The 18537-nt window shown below is 36.9% G+C and overlaps 1 protein-coding gene across 15 annotated transcripts in view; it reads left to right on the top strand.

The window, feature by feature from the left end:
- Positions 1–1382: 1382 nt before the first annotated feature.
- Positions 1383–18537, top strand: part of map7d3 (MAP7 domain containing 3) — a 36364-nt gene continuing 19209 nt past the window's right edge. For all 15 annotated transcript variants that reach the window (XM_067386654.1, XM_067386717.1, XM_067386712.1 and 12 more), the window contains exons 1-2: positions 1383–1499; positions 17984–18085. In XM_067386654.1, coding sequence (XP_067242755.1) covers positions 1454–1499; positions 17984–18085 — 148 coding nt within the window. In that variant the 5' untranslated portion in view covers positions 1383–1453. The remainder of the gene's footprint in view (positions 1500–17983; positions 18086–18537) is intronic.

Here is an 18537-nt window from a genome sequence, read left to right as displayed (position 1 = left end):
ATATCTGTTTTGCTGTTCTTGTTGCATTTACACGGCTTTAACCAGCAGATGTCCTCAGCATGCTATGTTTCGAGTAAATAGCTAATGTAATTGAACTAATCTAGCTGACGAAATCAATATAGTGGAATAAAAACAACACCTAGCCATTTTCACTGCAACTTCAAAGGAAGCAAGACAATGTTGTCGAAACTAGCGTTGGATACCTGAGGTAATTTTATGTTATGCTGTTTGCTAGCCTGGTATGATCTCATCGTTAATACTTCTCACCATTAATTCCTGGAGTATGACCGATTGTTTTCCATATATCCATTTTCTTTAAAGTACCTTAAAAAGAGGAGCTGACTTGTCAAACTGTGGAGGCTTTTTCTGGACCTTGGCGATTAACTTCTTCACAATGTCTTCTGCCATTTTAAATGCGCAAGCCCTTACATTAGAACGGATTCTGATTGGCTGTCAGTGTTTAAAGGATTGGTTTACTTTCAAATAAAATTTTCCTGATAATGTACTCACCCCCATGTCATCCAAGATATTCATGTCTTTCTTTCGTCAGTCGAAAAGAAATTAAGGTTTTTGATGAAAACATTCCAGGATTATTCTCCTAAATGGACTTCGAAGGTCAAAATTACAGTTTCAGTGCAGCTTCGAAGGGCTTGAAATGATACCAGACGAGGAATAAGGGTCTTATCTAGCGAAACGATCGGTCATTTTCGAAAAAAAAATACAACTTTATATGCTTTATAAACACAAATGATCGCCTTGCACGTGCTTCCGCTTTCCGTATTCTTCAAAAAGTTTACACTGTATGTCCTACATACGCCTTCCCTATTCAACTTACGGAAAAAAACGGAATTGGCGCCGCGTTCGTTCCGTAAGTTGAATAGTATCTCTATATCGTTATCGTTATAGGTGTGGACACTGCTATTCTTTTATATTTACAACTTTTATATATACAAATTTTTCTACTTTATATTAGGGTAATGAAACTTTGACAGCCCTAAAATACATTTAACCATCTACGGTGTTGCCTCTAGGCAACATAGTCTATTTTAGTTTGTTTTTAATAAAATAATACACCAGTTGAAAACTTATAAAAATTAAATAAATAAAAAAAAATATATGAAAATGTTTATTGATATTGTTAAAGTGTCCAATTTTAAGCAGGAAAAACAACACAAATATTTTTTCCTCATTGATATCATATTGCGTACCATAGAGGATTAAAATTAAATCTTTTCTTTTCTGAAGTTTTGCATGGCTCCCTCTTGTGGCCACGGACACCATTTTGAAAACCACTGTCTCTGAGTACAAGCGCTCATGCTGTATCTTGCAGTGTGTGCTGTTGACCGCTAGATGTCGCTGTCACCGTCTGTAGCGCTTGACTGGTTGAGCAGTCGGCGTCCTCGCGCGCCTCTAATGTGTCAGCGCCAAACAGCAGGAAAAAACTTCGGCAAAAATGGCGGAGGGTGCAACGTCTCTGAAAGGGTTGCGGGCGCAATTGGGTAAGAATTTGTTGATTTACAGGCTCTTTTGACAAGTTCTCGTTGCCTAAAATCAGTCACATGACATATCTTTAGTACTATGGGTTTGTTTCGAGGTTGTTTGGACGGTTGAGGACTTAAATCCATTACTTTCATTGAGGGGGTTTTTGAGAGGCAGAGTTAGCGGGCTCAGATGGACGGATAACGGCCAGCTAACTGCTAAACTTACTCCAGAACCAGGCAACAAGTTTGTGTTTGTTCGCTAGTATGTTCTTGTGGGGTTTAATCTTTAGATGGGATGAATTTACGAAGTCCAAAGCGTTTTTAATGTTACGTTTGCCGGGAGGTTTGATAAGTGATGTCTTGTTTGACAGGGATACATCATCATCACATCTTTGAATGGCGCTCTTATCTACATACCTAACCTATTCGTTTATTATTTTGAAGTTGTTATTTTCGCATTATACTAAATATTCTCTTAATAAAGTGATTTTGAATGTGTATAAACCCTTTGCAGTCTCATAATTTGGTTTCTATATTCGCTTCCTATCTTGACTAGCAAAAAGAGACACTGACATTGATGTCGAAATACTTCATGTACAAACTCCAGAATCATTTGGAGAGCTGCATGTTCGATGAAGGTGACTATTTTGTATTGAATTGAGCTGTATAAGTGAAACTATCAAGGTGTAGTTTATTATTATTGCATTGTATATGCATGCAGAACTAAGCTAGTGTTTACTGATCGATTGTTTAGCAGCATCTGTCGCTTGATATCCTATTATGTTGAGTATTTGAGTTTCTGTGCTGCAGATGCTGTTGCCATCTTGGTCAGTAATTGCTAAACAGGATGTCTGTCTACACGTATGACTCTCATTACACTTTGAGATGGACCCTTTACTAGGTTGTGTATCATCTGGTCGTTCAGGATTAATATAAACTGTCATTTGATCACTATCAACATAATTGCAGTTTTGCAGCAAACTCTATTTACTAGTTCTTGCTTCTTACAAAAACATGCATGGGTTGCCTGTTTTGCATGCTCTTCTGCCTTGCTAATGAGGAATGATTTGCACTTTTGACGTATTGTGTTTAGCTTATGCCACTAATAGACTAGTAGATATAGCTTTTACTGTAGCCTGTGGTTAATCTTATAGAGTTGTAAAACTTCTTAGGGCCTGTTGTGTAAGGAACATAACAGTCCTGAAAGGCTTCTGCTTTTGTATGTCATTTAGCTTCTTCTTTTCTGCTGTAGAGCTTGAATTCAATTCATTTAATTGTTAAAAGCGGGTCACATTGTGGTTAGAAACTTCAAAGTGGCTTCACATCAAGATCTGCATCCTGCCAGTGTTAACCCTGGCCAGACTGCAAGCATAGTGTAGGGTGAAGTCCAGTGGTACCAAAAAGTGCACATATTTGTTTTGTTTTTTGTATGTCATTATTTTAATTAATTTGTCCCTTGCATTTTTAAAGCTATTATTGAAGAAATAGCATGGCCAGTTAGAGCCATGTGATCTTGAGCTGTTTTGTTATCGTATTCCAGCAGGCTGGTTATAAGTCAATATTAAACTGGTAGCACCTTTGTTTATCAGGCGTACTCATCATTCTTGGCTGTCAGAATGAGGGCTGTAATTCTCATTATTAAATAGTCAGCGCCTCTCCTCTCTTGAGTTGTTATTTTGAAGTCAGTATCTTTTAGTGAAACCAAAATATGGGGCAAATTTGTGAAGCAAAATGGCTTGTATTTGTATTTCAGTCCTACAGGTGCTGTACATGACCTGCTGAGCTTTTTGTCTTTTCTAGTAGAGACATTTGGTTAAGTGCTGCTGCATTCAAATGTGCAACCCAGCCTTATTGGAAAATCCTGCCTGTGGCAACATTTCTGTAAAATTATATTTACGTTACTTTTAAGTAAAATGTCCAGTGAGTGTCTATAAATGTGATTCAGTTTGAACTAAAATAGATAAATGTGAATCTGGTAATGTTTTATTGCATTGGTTATTGTTCATGAAATGTCTGGTAAGTGACGCTAAAAGGTTATTGCTCTATCGCATTTGAAAATAATGTACCTCTTGTGAATCTGGCAATGTTTTATTGCGTTGGTTGTTGTACATATTGCAGAAGTTGGGAAATGAATTGTCTGGTAAGTGACGCTAAAAGGTAAAAATGCTCTATTGCATTTGAAAATAATGTACCACCTGATTGTGATTACAGTTTATAAAGTTATACTCATGGATATTTTTCTTACAAAAACGTATTGCTTAGCTTCAGAAGGCCTGGAGCTGTATGGATATGCCTTTTTTAATATAACTCTGATTGTGTTTGGCTGAAAGAAGAAAGTCATATACAAGGTTGGCTTGAGGGTGAGTAAATTAAACCCTACCATAAACCTAACCGATAGTGTTAACAAAAGCAAACATTAGATAAAAACACATTTGCTGAAGCAACCATGTCATTTTAGTTTGCTTCTACAAATCTTTTATTGTGACACGTGTTTCATGGTACTCATACCTGAGCGCTCTGTGCAGTGCAGTGCTGTACGAGGTGAGCTATTGTGCAAGTTTACTACTTTAGAAAATCCATTCATATGGAGTTGGTTATGTGATGCAAACATAAATGTAATAGTTTACAATTCATGCACTTTGGTAAAAGCGTTTTGAGTTGTATAGGTAAGATTTTGGAGTGTCGCAAAAATGTAGGGAGAGGCGCATATTTCCAATGAGCCCATGTTGCAAATGTGTTAGTGCACATGTGGGTGCACACTTATTTAAAGGTCCAGAGCTGATGATGACGTTATTATTAGCCTCCCGGAAGCAAGCGTGACCTACTGTCCATACGTCATCATTGCTCTACCTCTTGAAATAGCCCAAGCTTACATAGCCCAGGTGTCCCCACTAATCTCTACAAGAACTACATTGTGGGGTCAAGAGAGTTTTGCTCCAACCTTCATCAAACTCGCCTGCCTATAGCTTTAGGGCTGCGTTTAAGTCCGCTTTTTTATGCCCTTTCCTCGTTAACTTCCCTCTTTTTTAACTGGAAACCCCTTGATCACTTGTGGGTAAATTAAGTGCACACACTGTAATTTACTGTTGCACTGTGTTCTTTGAATCTGCCTGAAGTGTACAAATGAGTAGACTCGCTTCCTCAGTCAAAATCGAGGAGGTCCAGTGTCTGTCCAAATGCCTAGTTGACGAAGTTGAACGCACTTCCAAATGGTGGCGAGGATCCCCCCGCTGGGAAGTGCTTGGGTGAAATTTGTGAGTGTATAGCCCTTTCTCAGTATGCATTCTTAAGCACTCTTGTGTCCTTGTACTACATTATCATCAACCATCAAAGTTGATTCCATTACTCAGAGGACACATGAAAGTACCCAGATGTGTTCTTGATATCAAGGATGCGTCGAATGCAGACTTTAGAGAATCGAACTAGGGATGCACCAATCCGATATTCAGATCGGTATCGGCTCCAATACTGCCATTTTTGCCGGATCGGGTATCGGCCGGAGTGGACCAATCCAAATCCGATACTGTGCGTGTACTATTCTGTTATTGTTAAGCTCCACAAAAAGCACAAAAACATTTAAAAAAGCACCATAAAGTTTCTGTGCACTATATTCCAAGTGTTCTGAAGCCATTCCATAGTTTAATTTGAGGTACATATAAATATTTAAGTCGTTAAATGAAAGTTCACGTAAATGCCTCCCTCCACTGCGGCAGTCAGTCATTCTCCATTCAGCATTCAGACTGCGTGTCGCGTTCGGTTATGACAGTCAACACAATGAAACACTCTCCAAGATGAATCAATGTTTCTATTATTATACTTCATCAAGATACCGGTAATACAATACCCATCAATATATCTTCTCTTTGTGCTTTGAACTTTTCAATGCGGAGCGCTGTGACTCCATGATGCTTCAAGCACATCATTCTGCACTCGGGATGCGCATAAGCGCTTTCTGCCGCTCTGTATGAGAGCCGTTCATATTATAATACTTTTGCACAATGAACGACTGTTAATAGCATTTTTTTGTTGTTCTGTCCTATCTATCATATGTTGCTGCATCATTTTAATTTTTATATTTTAATGTTAAGACATTTAATGGCTTCGCATTTTCATATTTATTCACAAACTTATAGGATAAACAAATAGGCCTAAGCTATGCATTTATTTATATTATGAAAAGAAGATAAAGACTGCGTCACTTCTCAGTTTTCATCTTGAACACTTTTTGAGGATCGTGAGTGAACGCGATGATCTCTTCCTCTTTACTACTTTACAGAAGGAAATAAATATGAATGAAAATCAATGAATGTTGAAAATTGCAGTAGCTTACCGAAATCTGTATCACGTCAGTTCAATCAGTGTTGTAAACAATGTCACGTATACCTCAGAAAAGCCATTCGTTGACCATAAACTTATAGTCAGCAGTAAAAAAAATAAAAAAAACTATTTAAAACAAAAAGGATTAGAAACTTAATTATGCAAGCATAAGTATTATAATACATAATAAAATGGACAAACTGGGTGCGTGTAATCAAACGCATCGTTCTCATTTGATTCTGGAGACTGTCACTGAACTCGCGCTCTGCTGCCACAGTGGAGCGCGCTCACCAGCAACTGGACAGAGGTGGGAATTACAATTACAAGCAACATCAGCCTCAGTAATCAGTCAAAATGACGGACAGGCTGCAGATTTTTTCCGTCACTGCTAAAAAAAATTCCATCAATGACGGAAAATTTTCGGTTAACGCGACCTTTGAGATTATATATTATATACACGCCACACTACCGCCGGTGACACTCCATGACCGCTGTGGCGCGGTTGTCATGCCGACCGTCACAGCCCTATGTGAGGCATACAGTTTATTAGGTAATTTGGCACTTTTCTTATTACTTGAAGATCGGATCGGTATCGGCCGATACTGAATCCCAGGTATCGGAATCGGTACCGGAAGCGAAAAAGGCGGATCAGTGCATCCCTAAATCGAACTGTTAGAAATCCCAGAAGACGATGCAGGCGGTGGACGTACGGAAGCCTGTAAGCTTTAAAGGGTTAGTTCACCCCAAAATGAAATTTCTGTCATTAATTACTCACCCTCATTTTGTTCCAAACCCGTAAGACTTTCGTTCATCTTTGGAACACAAATTAAGATTTTTTGATGAAATCTGAAAGATGTCTATCCCTCCATTGACCGCCTTTGCAATTACTACTTTGACACTTCAAAAAGTTCATAAAGAGATTGGAAAACTATTCCATATGAATCAAGTGGTTTAGTTCAAATTTTCCAAAGAGACTTGATTGCTTTTATGATGAATAGATTTAATTTAGGCTTTTGCTCACATGTAAACATTGATCAGCAAACATAAGCAGAAGCTCAACCGAATGTGAATGATGCACGAGAACAAACCTCTTCTGAAAGCTCAAACGTGCGGCATAACCCCCCAGAATGAACCTCACTGGTTACGCAGCACTTTTGAGCTTCTTTCAAGACAGCCTAGCAAGACCAGCCTCCATGAGAACGCAAGTCCGTTCATTGCGTTCTTGGAATTGAGAAACGGCCTCTCTAAAAGTGGAGGTAAACGCAGCCTAGTAGGCCTGAAGGCCTTGATTAGCTTGTTCAGGTGTGTTTGATTAGGGTTGTAGCTAAACTCAGCAAGAAAGTGGACCTTGAGGTCCAGAGTTAAGAACTGCTACTTAAGATATTTAAGGCACTTGCGTTGTGTTTTTAAGATTGTGTATCAAAATTTAAAAAACATGTTTTAAGACCATTGCAATTTGATTCATTTGTTTTGCTTTGTTGTTCTGTTTTTCTCCAGATCACCAGAATGTGTTCAATATGTTGGGTCAAGGAATCCTGAAACCAGCCTATTAAAGTGACTTAATTAAGTTCAGTTAGTCAAATAGTCTTTCGGGCATCTTACCAACTAGGTAATTTTGATATGTATTTTTGTACCACGCTGGTATGCGTTTGTGTTTGAATATGTGTATGTAAAATCACAGCTGTGCCTTTTTTTCAGGCCTGAATAATTGAAAAGTGCAGGCACGTTCCTCCCCAGGCATCTGCCCTAGAGCACTTCCTGTTGTCCCAATAACAGGCTGCTACTGCAGCAAAAAGAAAAAAGAGTGAGGCAAACAGTGAGCGGTAACAGGACCCCACTGACCCACTGAGCACTGACTCTCCCTGACTGCTAGATCTCCTTGGATGTGCACGGCAGGACATAGAGAGCATAGTGTTGCTATTTGTATAACCGTTCTTTGTTTTCTGTCAGACTGAGTGAATGAAGGTTTGTTGAACAGCCCATCTTGTCATCTGACAGTTTAAATGGGGCAGCTGTTGTCAGTAGGGGTGATGCAACCCGTGTCTGTTTTTAGTGTTCAAAATTTAAAGCTCAATGATCAACAATCACAGTTGAATAACAATGGCGATTGGCTGTAACAGTGATATAAAGATCTGATAGCTGATGTTATAACTGTGTTTTGACACCAGATAATTGAGTATCTTAATCACATCAGTGCATTGTGGCACAATGCATTGTTTCCTTCTGGTACAGATTAAGACCAAATGCCTGTTTTCTTTGCATGCATATTTTACTTATGCATTTGAGACTGTCTGCTCAAAAAAAAAAAAAAAGCCTTCCTTTTTGACCATGCTGTGTGCTCATTGATACCTGTCTCATTTCCTCTGTAAGGTAAAAATAAAGTCTTAGCAGCTGCTAGCGATCCACATATGTATGTTTGTCTATTTCTTCGAGAGATTATTGTTTAGTGGCCCATAAAAAAACATGCAGACTAATTGGAGTTGCACTAAGAAACAGTTTGAGGTCAGCTTGGGCTTGCCTTCATTGTCTTTACATCATGAATGTATGTGTGAGGCCTAGATAATGTCCCCATTGTGTTTGTCCATTGTAGGGCTGGTGGTCATTTGCATGCCGCGTGTCGCAAAGCCCACAATGTGAGGTTCAGAGACAGAGTATGACTCAGATGGTGTTTGCATATTCATTGAGTCAGACTATGGCCTGAGTGCTCTACAGATACATCCCTCCTTGTAGGTCGTCCTGAGCTTTACATGAGACATTAAGACAGTGAAAAGAACAAAAAAGTGTTCATTTCAGAGCAGCTTGCTTAAAATGTAAGCATGTACTTTAAGAAAGCTTTTAATGCAGGTGTATGTGGTACTTTAACTTCAGCAGGAATTACACAGCCTGCTCTTTCTCCTGCTGTTTTAGATGTCACTATGCAGTAGAAAAGCTCAAGCTATTTCAATCTAGTGATGTGTAAAACTGCACTTTTTCATAATGGCTTGTTGGTTGGCTGTCTGAACAACTAGCCAAATGCGTCAGAATAGTAATAATTGAAAAAAGCAGTAATGATAATAATTAAGATGATTTTTATTATAATATTAACACATCTGAAATATTTAAGTTAAAGTAAAATGAATAAAGCTAGTCAGTCTTACTAATCAGTCTACCAGAGTTCATGATATTTGTAAACTGACAATCATTAAATATATGAATATAATAAATGTTATTAAATATAACATCATTTTGTCAGTTATCAGACAATATGGGTTGATCGCTATATGAGTCATATTCCTTCATTGATTGTGCAAATGTAGCTAATTGATCCTCAGATTGTTGTGTTGTAGAAATACAGCACAGAGATGTATGTCCTACATCTGATGATTGCACTGTATTTCAGGTTGAAAGTTAGTTGCCCACTAACTTGGGATCAAACATCATTTCCTGTTTTTGTTTGTTTTTAATTACAAGACTGTGTTCTTTACTCCTTGTGACAAAGTTGGCAATCTCTGTATAATGTTGACTGTACTTATTAGAGATCGACCGATGTGGGTTTTTCTATAGCCGATGCCGATGTTTAGAGGTCAGGGTCAGCCGATGCATGCTAAAATGTCACACTAATAATAAGTGGATGCACAACATTTCTAAACTTAACATAATTTATTTAACACTGACTGGAACCATCTCTCGAATCTTAATTTTGTGCAATGCACTGTATTAAAATAAAATATTTATCCAAAGTTAACAAAACAAATCAATAAACTGACCAAGTATTAAATATATAAAACAGGTAATATAAAAAAAAATCTGTCAATCATTTACATAAAAGTTTTAGAGCATTTATCAAGCAGAATTTTTCAAGTTTTTTGGAACATAAATGTAAACTATATTTAAATATAGATTTAAATAAAATAAATACAACATTATTAATAAATATCAGTTAAAAACTTTGTCATGTTGCACAGCCTTGTATGCAAGGACAGTGCTAAACTCTTAGCGATTTCTGACATTCTTGACGGTTAACGTTAGACAGGTTTAATAGGGATAATAACTGTGCGACATATGCCTAGTCATTGGTCGGAACACATCACTTTATTAGTCTGATGTCCATTTTTATTCGCATTACACAGTTGATGGAAACACACGCAGATGCGCATATTCTTGAGCTAAATTTTCATTAATGCAAAGTTGGATGGAAACCCGGCTATTGTCTGCATCAAACCATGCTTCCGAACAAATGTCATACACTTCTGCACACTGGCGTTGCGCATATCCGCTAGGCACCCTCGCGAGCCGAAAGTCAGTATTCAAAGTGAAAGTAAAAGTGACAGAGCTGTCTGACGCTGCATTAACGGAGCATTTTTTCTCAGAGACGAATTTCAACATAATATGCTGATAACGGTATATAACCGTCTTAATTTATTCCATTATTTCTCTTGTGGCCCGTACATATAGTGAAACAAATGAGAAGAATAGTATTTCGTGTTAAACTGGGTTTTTTTTGTTTAAGTTGGTGCTTAAAGTAGCCTAAAGCTGCTCTTAATTTTCATTTGACTGCAGTGTTAGGACATATTATAGACTGTTAATAATTTTAATTACGTCTAATTCATTGTATAATATACCTAAAAAATGTTTAAAACATTTTCAAAGAGGAGCTGATAGCTAATCTTTTATTGTCCTCACAGCACGTCAGTTATGCGGTGATGCGCTGTGAAATTATTGCGGGGCAAATGCATTATAATATTAATTTAATAATAAGTAGCTTACCTAATAGTAACAATAATAGACTAGAAGAATGTAACAGGCTTATATTAATTGGAAATGCCAAATCCTCTTAATATTGCCAATATTTGTCGGAGTAACGAAGCCCTCAATCACGCTGCAGTGTTTGTGAGAGCTGCCGCCTTCTCCACCCCGAGCATAGAGTGAAATTCTCTGACTCCGATACAGGAAAAATAAAACAGAACTTATAGTATTGGGGCAAATATGTTAGCAAGCAAGCTGCTGGTAGTTATGGACTACAATCCTAAAGTTAACTACAAGTAAGCAGTTCCCAACGGTTTTATGCTATTCGTTGTTTCTTTCACTAAGTGAAGCAACACTTCATAGTTTACTAGTAATATATAGTAAATATATGGCCATAGGATTTTGAAATATCAGAATTTAAGCCTTAGGCTACCTTTATCTCCCAGGACTGTTGTTGAATCTTCCAAAAGTTTCAATTCACATGCGGCAGCAGCACATTCTACTGCACCAATAACACAGGGCTGCCCTCGGATGTGCCTGGCTTTAAATCGGCGCTACTAAACATGGATATCAGCCGATGCCGATAAATTTAAAAAAAAAAAAATATCGGCCCGATATATCGGCTGATCGATATATCAGTTGACCTCTAGTACTTATCCTTATACAGAAAACCAATAATAGCAGTATCATCTGAAAATTATACAACAATATTCCAAGGATGGGTTAGTGTACAGTGTAAATAACAGCGGTGAACACACATCCCCCTGGGGAACACCAATACTAATGGACCTGCACTCAGAGCTTGTTGAGTCTTACCAGTAAGAAATGAATGGAATCATTTAATACTGTATGGATTAACAGCCATGTTATTGAGTTTGGATAGCTGCATGGTATTAAAAGCAGAGCTCAGATCAAAGAAGAACAACCTGGCATAATCCTTAGGATCCTCCCGATGTTTTACAACATGATGCATCGCAGTAATGGCTAGCCCACTCTAAAAGATTTTTAAAATCTTATCAGATTTTCAAAATGTGAGAGACCACAAACATGATGATAAGGCCATCCTTAAAAATATTCTTGTTTGCCGTAACCCGACCGACCCTGTCAATTTAGGACAGACTCAAATTTTTATTTTATTTTTTTGCTTTAAGTCCGACCGACTTGCCGGTTGTAAATTTGCGTTAAGACCGACCAATTTGTTTTTTTTTACTCTTCAAACAACTAATACAAAAGAAATAAAATAATACTAATTATATTTTAGTAAGTATTGTAAATATATAAATAACCTAGGCCTACATACAAACGAAGGCTACGTTCTTTCTTTTAAATAAAAACCTGTGATGTCATCTGTTTACACTATTGGTTAACGGATGTCACACTATGGCCGGTGCGTTCGCTTCGTCTCAACCATAGACTGTGGTCTCAACCCGTTGAGAGATGAGACGTGCTGACAGATAAAATAATTACATGATTGTGATAACCTATGTATATTTGTCTGATTTCTTCAAGCCGTCGTATTTACCATGTTTACTGTGGTTATAGCGCGCATAGTCTTGGTGATCAGAATCCACATTGGATCACCAACAAGTTATTTAAAAACTTGCTGCTGTCTGAAAGTGAGTTTTGAGCTGAAATGATTTTAAAAGTCTTTAATGCTGGTGTTAGCTGATAACCTACATGTAATCATCGGCGCCTCCGTCTTCACACAAATAAACTCTGCCTTTGTTCGAAAGACCCAGTCAGTGACATCACGATATGCTAATTTGTTTAACCTGTTAACTGTCACCCCCACTTTTTGTTTTAGACAAGAAAATGCACTATCCAAACTTAAATGGTTGTAATTAGGGCTGCACGATTAATCGCATGCTATTCTCACGCGCATTTCGTCAGTAAAGCCGGTTCCCTGATTACCGCTAAATCGCCATCACCTGCTTTCAAATGAAGCGGCATTTAATAGACAGAGCCGTAGATCACTGAAAATCCACGCAATATCGCGTTCATATCGCAGATGAATCGCCTGCGATAATGAACGCGATATTGCGTGGCTTGTCTGTGAACTACGGCTCTGTCTATTAAAAGGCGCTCCGTTTAAAAACAGGTGATGGCGATTTAGCGGTAATCAGGGAACCGGCTTTACTGACGAAATGCGCGTGAGAATAGCATGCGATTAATCGTGCAGCCCTAGTTGTAATTCAAGAATTCTTTGGAGTATATACATAAGGCTGGTCTTGTTTTAAAGATGAAATTTGGCAGATTATTGTAAAAGTGAAATAACTTATGTAAGTGAAACAGAAAAAAAGTTATAGAAGTTTGTTTATGAAAATATAAAATGTTAAAATATAATATTTTATACTTTATATAAAATATATATTTTACAAAACAAGTTTTACTCTAAATCTGCAATGAAATCAAAGCCAAAAATCTGAACAAGTTGTGTTCCAAATTTCGGTTAAAATAACATGCATGTGGGTTATAGATCGCCGCCACAATCATAAATGTATTTTTTTTTTTTCTATTAAAAACATTTTTAGACCTTTTTTTTTTCTCAAAAAATTGAATGGATGTTATCTTTTGGCATGAAAACAAACATGTTTCAACCAATCTTTAATGATTTTTCATGTTCATCGCTATTTCAAAATAAAGGTCTGAACATGCCTTATGAGTATGAAAATATGCTAGTTGCAAATTGATAAATTACTGCTCCTCTGTAATTTATTTTTAAAAGCAGTCTCCAAATATGTAAACTAGAGATTCTAAGCTTTCAAATGATATATAGTTTGTCAAGATTAGTTTAGGTTTAGTATAGAATATTACTGTTTTAAATATGTAATGGCTGTGGGCCCACCGGTGGGCCCATGACAGTTAACTAGGGCTGCACGATTAATCGCATGCTATTCTCACGCGCATTTCCTCAGTAAAGCCGGTTCCCTGATTACCGCTAAATCGCCATCACCTGTTTTTAAACGGAGCGCCTTTTAATAGACAGAGCCGTAGTTCACAGACAAGCCACGCAATATCGCGTTCATTATCGCAGGCGATTCATCTGCGATATGAACGCGATATTGCGTGGCTTTTCAGTGATCTACGGCTCTGTCTATTAAATGCCGCTTCATTTGAAAGCAGGTGATGGCGATTTAGCGGTAATCAGGGAACCGGCTTTACTGAGGAAATGCGCGTGAGAAAAGCATGCGATTAATCGTGCAGCCCTACAGTTAACAGGTTAAATTCCTAAAGGGTGGCCTAAATGGCAGTGATCTTTGCTTGCTTTCTGTATATAATGTCTCATTTCATTGGATGAACAACCATATTTTAAATTTAAATTGTGATTAAATGATAGGTTTGTACTGTAAAGTAATTGCAAGAAAACATCTTTCTCTTGACTAATATGACTGAAGTCAGGTCATTTAGACTAAGATCTGTCCTTTTAAGAGAGAAGTATGTCTCATCTATGCATGAGTGTGATCAGAAACAGTTTCAAAATCAATTGAAATTCAATCAGTAAATGCATTTAACAAGTAATTTTTGTAATTTCACATTAGTGTTGCCATTGTCACTGCAGTTTGCCTTTGTGAGGCAGCATACTATAAAAAAAATACAATTTAACAGAAAATGCTTAAACGGTAGTAATAACACTTAATCAGATTTCAATCAAAATATTTAATGAAAGATATACTTTATCTGACAATGCGGTTGTTAGTATATTTTGGAAGTGTTGCTGGGGAAAGCTAACACTTGCATTAATCAGCCAAGCAAACATGGTTATTGTGTATAGCTGCTGTCAGTCTTTTTAATATTATGCTGATATAATCTCAAGATGATGAAATATTGGCTGATATATGGCTCTCTCACACTTGCAGCTTGTTTCTATGCAACCAGTTAGTCCTTAATAAACATGTCCATTAATGCTTCATATCTTCGGTATTCCCACTTCTACTTTTGATTTTGATTTTTAAAATGTTTTGTACTCTCTAGTGCTGACTATAGTTAAGTAAAAAAAAACTCTTGGTCAGCTGTTGAGCTTTTTATGTTAGTGATATAAATTTCCAGCAGTTCATAACCCTCTCTGTATTATTGTTGTCAGTCTTCCAGTGGAGCCCCATTTCCGTCATGCTTTTCTGCTGTTTGGTTTTTATGGGTATTCACACTGCAGCACGTGCCAGCCTCTAGGCACAAAAATCCCTCTAGCAAGTGTGATGCCTTCAGAGTCTCTGTGGATTTCTCAGTCTCATAGCGGACATCATGATCAACAACAAATCAAAACGCATTCCTAATAATGAGCACTCTGCTTAAGCCACAGGAACTTACTGTAAAGAGATGGCTTATTCTCAGCCAGTGATATGTGTCTATTCAGCTGACAGTTTATCAGCATCATCTTGATTTTCACCATACAGACATCACATGCTTCTTCATCACCATCTTAACAAACACACTCTTTTTTCCTCTCTCTGAAGGGAGAGAACTGTTACAAAGGCACACAGACTTGTTGATCATTTTTCCATATCCTTCCTTCCTCCTCTCCTGCTTGCTGCAAGACTGCTGAAGAGCATTTGAAAGGCGTTTTGCGTTGATCAGAGATGGAAGCAGTATTTTGTTACTTTGACTCATACATTGTATACTACGGATGTGCACAAGTACCCGAGTTAGGGCTCCAGACTGCACCTAAAACGGTGGCATTTGCAACTAAAAATATTAATTTGCAAGTGATATTTTTGCCATACAAATTCTAACGTTATGACTGTAAAATTTGTAAAATTTGTAAAAATGTTATATGCGTGTTCTGTGACCAGTAGCCTATCACATCATTTGTTGTGTTGACGTAATTAAATGAGATGCTGCATGTGAAATTTTGGCGCTCTGAGTTAGTGCGCCAAAATATGAATGGGTAGGGAAAATATCACACACCAAACAGATGCCAAAGAACGAGTGCTGATGAAAGCCGACTGTGTTGTCGCCTCACATCGGTGCAAAAAAGCTGCATTTGAACATACCGTTCTGTAAAGGAGACAACTGCCTATTTCTTCATATAAATTAGTCTATCATTCAAAAGGGGAAACTGGCTCTACAGACTGCAGATACACACACAATGCAGCGCGTGCTTTCCGTTTTGAATATCAATCATGCTGATCACTTTCATTATTCCACTCCGCTCATCAGATAAATTTAAGGTCATAAAAAGTCTTCTACCTTAAATGGTATAACGAGTATTAATGATCATTTTAATGGGGCGTTAACACCAGATGCGACTTGCGCGGATGAATCGCGCTATTCTCGCATAGTTGGATGCTTGAACAGTTTGAGTTTACTCGCTTCACTCGCGCATGAAATTCACTTCACAACAGACGCAAATTCGCGTCATGGAAATATGTGTCCCTCATAAAAGTACGAAGATGTTTTGTACAGCTCCAATGATTTTGTCCTCCATTGTTGTTTCAGATTTCTGCCTCCGTCCGCTACATCGTAATCACGTCACTACTACAGCACGCTTCTGATTGGTGAACGCAGTGCAAATATTGGCAAAGTTCAGATTTTTCAACTCGTGCTGTTTGCGCGAATCAAACGCCAGAAACACTCAATTCACACGAATGGCGCCGCAGGATGTCTATCACGTCTTTGCATTGACTTAACATGTAAATCACTCGCGCTTAACGCTTCATTCACGTCTGGTGTGAATGCACCATAAGGCGTCTTATATTTTGTGAATGGAAAAACAAATCACGGTACTCCCTAATGTGATTTTTAACTTTAATTTCATTAAATAAATGTGAGCGCTGCATGTTTTAAAGTCAAGCAGCTCTCAATCAATGATTAGCGCACATTTGTCAGCCGATTGCTTATTAACTAATGCTAACCATTTATGACAAAGTTTACTTTATATTATTTATATTATAATGTGTTGTAAACGGTTGTAACAACGGCATTTTTTTATCTTCCTCATCTGAACTTGAATGAGTAGCAAAAGTAAACCACAGACATTTCAAAATAATTGTCCCGCTGTATTTCGGCCAGTTCATTAATCAAAGTCAAGTAGTATCTATATCAATTTCCCCAGTTTGTTATTTGGTTACACAAACCAAATTATATTAATATATTTATTTCCATATATTTATATTTATTTTCATTGGATTCAAAGTAAACCATTGTAGCTTCAGGAAGTAAAGACTAAGAACATTATTTGACACATATTATTCAATATAAAGATTTTACTAGCATCAGGGTTATTATAGTTAGTTAATTAAAACCATTAAACATTTTTTCATTGCTTGAAATAAATGTAATACTGAAATTAAAATGTATACAATCTAAACAGACATGTTTAAAAACAACAAAAAATAAAACTAAAAACAAAAAAATTATTAAAACTTAACGAAAAATGAAAGCAGAAAATATGAAAATCTGATTTAAAATGTTAACAAAAACTAAAATAGTATTAAGTGAAAATAGTGACATTCATTTCTCAGAAGTCACAAGATGAAAATGCTGAAACTGTAAACGGGAGATATATAAACACAACGTGATGATTAAAAGTAGCCTAAGTGATTTAAAAATTTAAGTTCAATGTTGTGTGGCTCTTAAAAAAATTATTTGGTGCCTGTTTTTTCCCCCTAGAGGAGTCAATGGCTCCTTGGTGAATTTTTTTTCTCTGGAGCCCTGCGAGTATTTGGACGTGACAGCAATGATCGATAAAGAAAATGATGATTGCCGTGACTTAAAAAAAAAAATTCTGAATGGATATTATGGCATTTTGGGCGGTGTGTGATCAAAATGTGATCGTATTAATTCATACGAATTAGCCACCATTTTAGGCATATTTTCATGTCATATCATTCATTTTCGTAATAGTGTTTTAATTAAAATATTTTAGTTATCGTTATGATAGACATGCTCCCTAACATTATATACCTAACACTATTGTACAATAACATATCATCTCAAGCCATCCTGTTGGTCAGTCAGAAGCACAGAGGTTATTTGTGCTGGAATTTTAAATCATTTTCACAGAATCAAAAATTCCCAAATCTCTTTAAAATGAAACTATATTCCCATAGACTTTGCTTGTTACCTCTTTTTTTAGTAGTGTTTAGGGCTGCGGCAACCATCTTCAATACTTGAAATAAACACTTATCAACGAAAAAGAATCTTTTTCGAATGTTTTGTTTTTGTCAAATGAAAGTTTGATGGCTTAAGATTTGAAAATGAAGAATTTCAGACAGCCATAAATTTTAGTATTGTAATTTTACAGTTGTATTGTAAAATAAAATATTATTAGTATTATATTATTATTTTTCTGAAATACTCTATTTTATTATTTTACAGTTAAGTATTCTAATAGTAATATTCTTTATTATTATTATTGATATATAACCACAAAATTGCAATTAGATTTTTTTCCCTGCAAACCGTGCAGCCCTAATAGTGCTACCTAGTAGATTTTATATGCATTTGTCTCATTGCTTTTCCAGCTGCAGCTGCGCAGGCGCAGGCAGAGGAACGGCGCAGCCAGGCAGGGAACAGCCCAACACCAGCAGCTCCAGCCAGCACATCGAAGAGCCAGACCAGGCCAGGTAACAAACATGATCTCTGTCACTGCAGGGATCACCAAGAATTTTTTTTTTTCTGCAGGCCCTGTTGAAAGAGTACCCAGAGTATTGCAGGTCCTGATGACACTAAAACCGAAAGAAACATTTTTTTTTTTTTTTTTTTTAAGTCTCAGTAGTATATTTTTTTAGAACCTGATTTTATAGCATATTATTTTTGTCTTTCTTGCTTACACACATTTTGTTTTAATTACCTAGATGCAAAAGGTAACAGTTTTGTAGCAAAAAAAGACATTTTGGGAGGGAAAAAAACTAAAAACATTACTTATTTTTGTAAGATTTTTTTGTTGTTGTTTTTTCGCAGTCTTGCTTTGGTTAAGTAATGTGTTGTCATATGACTCTACACTTATTAAGGCCATTACAGCACTGTAGCATGTCCTCACACACGCCCATGACTCGGTGTCAATACTATATCAGGT

Source organism: Chanodichthys erythropterus, chromosome 1 (genome assembly GCF_024489055.1).
Source record: "Chanodichthys erythropterus isolate Z2021 chromosome 1, ASM2448905v1, whole genome shotgun sequence".
Taxonomy (NCBI): domain Eukaryota; kingdom Metazoa; phylum Chordata; class Actinopteri; order Cypriniformes; family Xenocyprididae; genus Chanodichthys; species Chanodichthys erythropterus.
Note: the sequence above shows the minus strand (reverse complement) of the source record. Positions and strands in the feature narration are given on the sequence as shown.